This window comes from Colias eurytheme, chromosome 25 (assembly GCF_061535395.1).
Source record: "Colias eurytheme isolate Ceu_HAF_F1 chromosome 25, ilColEury1 Martin Lab GWU primary, whole genome shotgun sequence".
Taxonomy (NCBI): Eukaryota; Metazoa; Arthropoda; class Insecta; order Lepidoptera; family Pieridae; genus Colias; species Colias eurytheme.
The window spans coordinates 2591478-2599938 of NC_143004.1; the positions used below are offsets into that span (position 1 = coordinate 2591478).

General features: G+C 35.6%; 1 protein-coding gene across 1 annotated transcript in view; it reads left to right on the forward strand.

Moving 5' to 3' along the window:
* LOC149897488 (uncharacterized) overlaps positions 1 to 6886 on the forward strand; it is a 28369-nt gene extending 21483 nt beyond the window's left edge. The window contains exons 2-10 of the mRNA XM_090116514.1: positions 661 to 731; positions 2310 to 2506; positions 2766 to 2929; positions 3320 to 3470; positions 3937 to 4165; positions 4848 to 5019; positions 5252 to 5366; positions 5665 to 6057; positions 6296 to 6886. Coding sequence (XP_089972640.1) covers positions 661 to 731; positions 2310 to 2506; positions 2766 to 2929; positions 3320 to 3470; positions 3937 to 4165; positions 4848 to 5019; positions 5252 to 5366; positions 5665 to 6057; positions 6296 to 6553 — 1750 coding nt within the window. The 3' untranslated portion in view covers positions 6554 to 6886. The remainder of the gene's footprint in view (positions 1 to 660; positions 732 to 2309; positions 2507 to 2765; positions 2930 to 3319; positions 3471 to 3936; positions 4166 to 4847; positions 5020 to 5251; positions 5367 to 5664; positions 6058 to 6295) is intronic.
* Positions 6887 to 8461: the final 1575 nt, after the last annotated feature.

The following is an 8461-nucleotide window of genomic DNA, read 5'->3' on the forward strand; positions in this document are numbered from 1 at the left end:
GTCTTACATAAAATCCTATTTCAGTATCTAACGTTGAAGATAACTTTAAGTAAAAAATAGCTTGCAGTGTTGTTTGTCTTTATTTGTGGTAAAATTGTCCCAGAACTTATAGTTTCCGTAATTCAATTAGTGCTACAAGGCTTTTAGGTTTCTGCCAATTCCTCAGTATTTATGTAGCTCTATTGAAATAAATCCTACACGTTTTAATTGCTGTGACCTATAAAACATAAAAATAATTTCTTACCTAACATGTTTCTTTCTTTGTAAATAAGAATTTATTTAAAGTATTAAAATGTCTTGAGAAAAATCTCTATGCTGGTGAAAGTTATTAAAATAAAAATCAAAATAAAAATCAAAAATATTTATTCAGTAACAAATATGTTTACAATTATATCAGTCATTGAGACATCCTTTTAAGCATTAAAATCCTTTTTAATATTATTATACCCCTTACCACAGACTAATAATAATATACTACGTATACAACCATTACTAAATAATATATAGACAAACCAGTTAATATTCCCTGTCTGAATTTACGTCCAGCGGTTTGGATTGTAGGGCGTGCCATAAAATTATACAAACATACATACTTATATACACTCGAAAAACATAAACCTCCTTCTTTCAAAGTCGGATAATTATTATTTTTTGTTACAGAAATCGCATTGAAAGAACAGCGTCAAAACGATGGCGGGGCTCAGTACGACGAGTTATTGCTTCTTCAGTTTGTAAGTTTCATTCCTTCCTTTTAATTGTGTATTCTGAAGTCTGGTTTTCGTTTTATGTGAGTACTAGCTTTGCCGCGCAGTTTTTCCCGCATTGCTCCGCTCTTATCGGTCTTAACGTGATGATATAGAGCCATAGTCTTCATCAATAAATGGGCTATCTAACACTGAAAGAATCGTTCAAATCGGAATCGTAGTTTCTGAGATTAGCGCGTTCAACCAAACAAACTTAAAGCTTTATAATATAAAGTTTTGATTATTATGCATATACTTATGAATTAAAATCAGGCTCGCTAAAGCGTAAAGTGTACGAATCTTCATAAGAAATTAGATTGAATAAATAGTATTTTCAAAATTTCAATCCATTTATTTGCTTAATTTTTGAACACTGGATACTCTGAAGTCTACATTTTAATCATACGATACGGTTGATTGTATACTTATTTGTATACCATGACTCAGTCTATATGACTTCGATGAAAACATTAGTCACAAAATTGTCTTTCTGAAAACAAAGTTAGCGTAACGTTATGTTTTAATTTGTAGACTTACATAGATTACTAGCTGTGCCGCGCGGTTTTACCCGAGTACGAACCCGGGCAAGATCAAGTAATTATATAGCTCATCTACATAACTGTAAAGTATATCATTCAGATCCTTCTAGAACTTTTTGAGACAATTCGTTACAAACAACCTTACATACAAATCCTACCTCATTATAATATTAGTATACATAGATAGAGAATATGTAATAAATAGTTACTACGGAACATGTTAGAATGTGATAGTATTTCATACAATTTTTTTAAGCTATTGCATAGCTTCTATCGCGGGCCTTGAGCGCGGGGACCGAATCGAGAAATTCCGTAACGAAAAAACCTCACGCTCCCCACTCCGACGGGCTCGGAGGTGTGGCTTGAAAGCATGCTATGCAATAGCTTTACCGCGGCAGTCCCCGAGTGTCACACGTCTTTTTATTTAACTGACAGATAAGCTAAGCATAACATATCAGGAAACTGCGCAAACATTATCTTATTTTAAATTGTAGAATTTTAGTATCTTCACATTAAAAAGTCGGATAATAACTAATAAGAAATAGGTTATAACGATCTAAATTTCAAAGGAATCCTACGTGATTTCCTGTGACAATGTGTAGGTGTAATTACTGACACTATGAATATTCAATGACTTGGCCACTGACCACATCCCTACTGAATTGATTAATTTTGTAATTAGTGTACGTAATTGAGGTAAAATTCGCTTAAATGGATTATGGAATATTGCTGTGATAAAGCAAGTTTTGATATTAATTGCTTTTTACAGAAAAGCTCTCGTTCTTGATGAAAACCTAGTACTTAAACCTTGATGTAATCGTTAAAATTCATAGTCAAAAAATCGTTAAATTATTAAATTTTCCATTTACATAGACAGGTTAAGACCCGATTTCACCATTATTTTCTAAATAATGCATTAAATAATAATAATGGACTGTTAAAATTAACATATATATGTATTTTAACATCGTTGTCAACTCTACAGGATTCCAACTCACGATTCATTAATAAATTATTTATTTTCCAGATAACCTTTCTTGTTTCACCCACGGCTGCAGTACGGGCTGGGTATCAGGAGTACTAGGGAACGAGGCGCTCACAGGAGGTGCATGGCTCGCCGCACTGCCTTGCCTCGTGGCTTTGCCCGCGGCACCAATGTTCGCGGTACTAGCCGATGTAAAGGGGAGGAAAGTCGGCGCGCTGTGTATAGGACTTAGTTTTATTGTAAGTATTTCCAGTTGAGCTATTTATATAAGCATTATTGAAGCAGTTGAAATAAATAAAAAATAATTAATACTTGTTATTTAATTTAGTAGGTCATTTACTTCTATTTCGGACGTAGATCGATGACGTTTTTTTCGAGAACAAAATATATAACACAAGCTTCGTAACACGAATTCGTTCAACACGTTTAACCGTATTTTTGTCTTCTAGAAAAGTATGTTTATTTTCAAAAAGGCTCTTAAATCTATGTTCTTTTAAGATAAGTTGGTCGCTAGCCGCATGGTGCGGGGCGCGGGGAGTGTGGGTCGCGCGGGTCGCTGCGGGCGCGGGGGGCGCGGGGGCGCTCGCGTTGGCCCCGCTATACTGTGCGGAGATAGCGCCCAGGACGAGGGGACTCGCTGCTATGCCCGCTTTGGCTTGCAGGTTTGTTCTAGAAACTTCTATTCGATACAAAGTTCGATTGACAATTTTCATGAAAAAAATAACGTTTTTCCAAACTTCTCGTTCGCTCTGAAGTTGATGCAAGTTACACAAGATGCGCACTGTTATCTTGCAAGCAGCTAAAACTTTAACAGCAGCTTATTTTTTTAGCGCCGCGTCTTTCAACTTCAAAGCAGACATAGAAATTTTTCGCGAATTATAGGTTTGAAATTTGCTGGTCTGATGTTCGCTATTAAGTAATCAATTGGATTTGATTTCATTACAATTTCATGCATAGCCAATAATTGATAATCGAATTCGTAACAGCAAATCATGAATAATTCATATTATAATAATACATTATTTTAATAATAAATAATAATATATTTACAGTTGTGGCATACTTTTCGCTTACTTCGCTGGTGGGATGCTGTCAGCGCACGCGCTATCTCTGTCAATGGCAGTGCCTCCTCTCCTGTTGTTGATATCGTTGCTATGGTTACCGGAGACGCCGTCGTTCCTTATCAATGCGGGGAAGATACAGGTGAGGAACCTAAATTTATAAATGAGTGAACAAATAAGTATAGTTGATTAAAAAAAATATAAACTCTTGGATATTTCTATAATATCTGTATGCACAGCAAAATTCTTAATAATTTTATATAGCATGTGCTTTGCAGAATTATAATTATAAATTACAATCGATAAACGACTTCTTCCTAATAATAATGAAAAATAATGCAGTTTTTTAAATTGTTTGTCTCAATAACGCGAACGGGAAGAGCACATTCATGCATCTCCTTGGCAAAATATCATATTATTAAATAATTGTTTCAAACAAAATAAGATTTATATTTATTTAGGAAATCAAAATTCATATAAGAATAATAGTAGGTATTACATTAGCAAAACCTTAGCAAGAGCATTATTACACATCCTGTTTTACTCTTACGAACCTTTAATAGACCAATCACATCAGCACAGATAATATTATAATATGTAATTTTCAGGAAGCAGCAAAAGTAATGTGCTGGTTCGACGGTTCGGACTTCCGAGAGGACCTCACTGACGTCATCGAGCAGCAGGAGGTCCGTATCCGGACGTCGGACTATGGGCGGCGTGACGTCATGCGATACGACTCCGAAACGTTCCAACCAATGCTGAAGAGGGGCAGTGGTCTGGAGTCTACGTCGGATAAGCGGAGTGAGAGGAGTGAGAAATCTGCGTGTAGGGAGCTGTGTGAGTGTTTATTACTTCTATAAATAAATAAATAAATCTTTATTGACATAATAACACAGGTATCTACGATATGTGGTGTTCGACAAACTGGACTAGAGAGTAGAAGAGTCTTTGCTTTGTTTCTGGTTTTCTTTATGCTACAGGAATACATTAAGCTTATCAAATTAGCTTTTTTTGTAAATAGGTACATAATATTATCTTTGTCGTAGCGAAATTGTATGATTTGCGTTGTCAGTTTACGCTCGCAGTTTTTTCTTTCCCGAATATTAACTTTTTCTAGTAAATTGTCAGTAGACGGAGCCGGGTACATGTTTTAATAAAGTTTTAAAATAAAACGTATCTGTCTTTAAAGCGCGTCACACACGGTGAAGATACTATAATATTTTATGTTAAGATTCTCTAATATAAAATATTACAGTATCCTAAGGTATCCGGTATCAGCGTTCTGACCATCATTTTTCTTTTTGTCATTGCGTACTAAGACCCCTGTAGAACAGCCATACTGTTACAAATGACCCGAAATTTTGTGTCAGTGTTTCGGGTCATTTGTGGTCATTTGCGGTTCTACAGGGGTCTGAAAAATGATGGTCAGAACGCTGATACCTTAAGATACTGTAATATTTTATATTAGAGAATCTATTATAGTATTTTCACCGTGTGTGACGCGCTCAATACCTTCCAGTCCGCCACCGTCGATCCCGTCGTGCTCTCTTCTCTTGCTTCGTGGTCATCGGCGCGGCGGCTGGCAGCGGCGCGGGCGCTGTGAACAGCTTCGCAGCCGCCGTACTGCGTCACTCTGCTCACCAGATACCCGTGCTGAACGCGACGGCGTACAACTTCTCTATATACAACGGGTGAGTCGAACATATTCAATATGCTCTATATACAACGGGTGAGTCGAACAGTATCGCTGTCAACAGCTTCGCCGCTGCTGTACTGCGTCACTGTGCGCACCAGATACCCGTGCTGAACGCGACGGCGTTCGGCGGCAGTTAGTTCAGAAAGTGAAATAAGATAACTCGATAAATTAATAATAGGGAAACAAACATACTGAAATATAATATCTTGGTTTCTTCTGCCTTTCAGGACCTTACCACGCCATCTGTTTGAAACGTCAGAAGCTGGTTCGATGTTGTGTGGTACCGCTTTAGTGCTGGGAGCAGCAGTTGCCACCATTACTGTGGATAAAGTTGGTCGAAAGGTACGTTATACCTAATATCAATAAAGCTCTTTAATTATTTTGAAATTTTAAACATCAACAAGATTATAAATATACGATTTTACAAAAAAAATAAAGCATAGCTGATAGCAGATCTAAAATAAGTTACTGCCGGGATTAACCGCACAACCATTAAACATTAAAAGTTAAAAGATGTGAACACAAACTTATACTTTTTTAAATTACAAAACACTACAGTCCGCTCTCTTTATCTGTTTCTAAATCATTGTTTTATCTATTTTTTCTATGCTATAACCATCTTGTTTCTTCTATTTTTCAGACTTTACTACTCTGGTCGTGTTCTGGCATAGCATTTTGCTTAGCCATTCTGGGCGTCTACTGCGATCCACATTTCCAAATAAACTTCTACAAGCACCGCTTATCCTACAAGAAAATCACCAAAGACAAGAGTATAAGAGAACGAATAGAGATTCCCGAAAATTTAACTATATACAATGATTCTTTTACAAATGACACAAAAGCCTGGTACAGAATTGGTCTAGAAACGAATACCACAGATGATTGGAAATCTGTTAAATTCGAACACAGCATAGAGAAAGAAGACTTGTCAATATGGCTGCCCGTGATTCTACTGTCTATGGTCTTGTTCTTATACAATATAGGCCTTGGATCAGTGCCTTATGTGTTGATATCGGAGTTATTTATAGTTAATGTGAGTATAATTTAGTATTTAGGCAATAGCTTGTAGATGTTGTCAAAATGAACTTCTAAATTAGGAGATATCAAACTGCTATTAAACACTTATACTGCTATTTATCATATTGAAATAACCCCAGCAGGAGCAAAATTAACTTGAACTGTTGCCAACCAAAAGGTTAATTCAATTGCGATAATGTTCAGTATTTTTAAAAGAGTTTATTAATTCAAAACATTTTTATTAATCTTTTCAGGTAAGAAGCCTAGCATCAAGCTTCCTCATCACATGGATGTGGCTTAGTAACTTCTTAGTCCTCCGGTACTACGGAACCATCGCTTTTTCCCTCGGTCTCCACGCTACATACTACATCTGTTCATCAATTACTCTTCTAGGAGCAGGATACATTTATCTAACCCTCCCAGAAACTAAAGGAAAATCACAGAGCCAAATAGAAGATTCCCTAAATGGTCCCTGGTTGATACCTTTAGGTAGGAAGAAGAACGAACGATGACATACACCAGAAGTGTTTACTATCTCAGAGAGAAGTGAATAGATCTATGCCCAAGTTGGGCATAGATTGTGTTTTGGCATTTTTAGTCCAAAAATGTTCAGAGCAGGCTAAGAATATTGGTTTTGTGACGTTTTGTAATTGTGGAATGTAAGCCAAATAAATTATTTATCCAAGTAAATTTGGATTTATGTCGTAGTTAGGTATTGAAGAAAGAGCACCGAGGAGATGGTGAACGTACAAAGATATCTGTAAGTATAAAGAATATCAGGTTCATATATTAGTCGTAGTTATGAAAGAATTGTGTATTGCCATTATAAAGAAATAAGATGAGATGGTAAGGGAAAAGTAGAAAATATTGATAAGGACAGTTATTCATTGAATGTAATTGGAATTCAGCTCAGATTTTGTCCTGAATAATTAATAATATTCGGAATCATAAAGGAATTAATTATATCCAAAATAAAAACTTGCCAGAAGGAGATAGATATATTATTAGTATATATTGTTCAGATTCCTCCGAATTGATTTTCAGTTTATTCTGCATATAATTATTTTTAGCCAAGTAGTTATCGAAAGGATAATAAATGGAAGGAAAGTTTGGATCATTTATGTTCCTACAAAAGACGTATAACCGTCTTCTAGTCAATTAATGTTATAAAAGAGATGCATTAGTCAATTGCAAAGATACATTCTGCCGCATGATTCAATAATATCATAGTAAATAAGATTTGATGCTAGAGCTGCCATAAATGTCGAATCATTAGTTAGAGTAGGTATAGGTGGTAAATGTGAATAACTAGGTAAAAGGGTTAATTGAATTCCAAAATGTATTATTTATTGAGATACTCCATAGACCAATTCTCCTAAAAGGACTGACCTTTTTGCATTGACTTTAGAAGTTAGTATATCTGCTTCTTTATGCGTGTCAACATCATCAGCCTATTATGTTCCCACTGCTGACTGCAAGGACACGGGCCTCCCGTAAGGTATCAGGCCATTATCCACCACGCTGGCCAAGTGCGGGTTGGCGGATGTCAAATGTCGTCGAACTTTTGATTCTTCGACGTGCCGGTTTCGTCACGATGTTTTCCTTCACCGTTCAATGCGTGTATGGGATCAAAATACCAACGACCTACAAAAGAAATGATTAGATAATTTTTACAACCTATAATATTTATGGCAGCTTTACATTATTAGTTAATACAAATTATTCAATACCAAGAGCATATTTTGTTGTAATTGTTGTTGTGATGTGTTTACATTCGTAATTATTAATAAAAATACATATTTATTGTAAAACATACATATTTATTACTTACAAAGATACAGATTAGTACGTATATTATATTATTAAGCAGATGCATTTTTCTATAGTACTAGATTTATATAGATACATGTGTATTGTGTTGTTTAATTTAGTATGAATAAAGGAGACATATTTTAATACATATTTCATAAACATATGAACAGTTACATAGAATATTATATCAGTGTTCAACACGACCTGTTAAAACTGGAAATACCTAGATTACTTATATATTTATATATATCATGTTTGCTTACCTACGCTACGTATTCATCATCAGCACATATACGTTCCCACTGCTGGGACACGGGCCTCCTATGAGGGTACAGGCCATAATCCGCCACGCTGGCCAAGTGCGGGTTGGCGGATGACAAATGCCATCAAACTTTTTAATTCTTCGACATGTCGGTTTCCTCACGGTGTTTTCCTTCACCTTTCGAGCAGTGGTGATGTTACAACATGCGCATTAAAAATACAATAATTTATAGTAAGTTACCGCAGAATTCCCAAATGAAAGTTAACTGTTACATGCAAGGATAATATTAAATTTACCACAAGATTATTATAGGTAGAATATGATATTATTCTGACTTTTAGGAAGT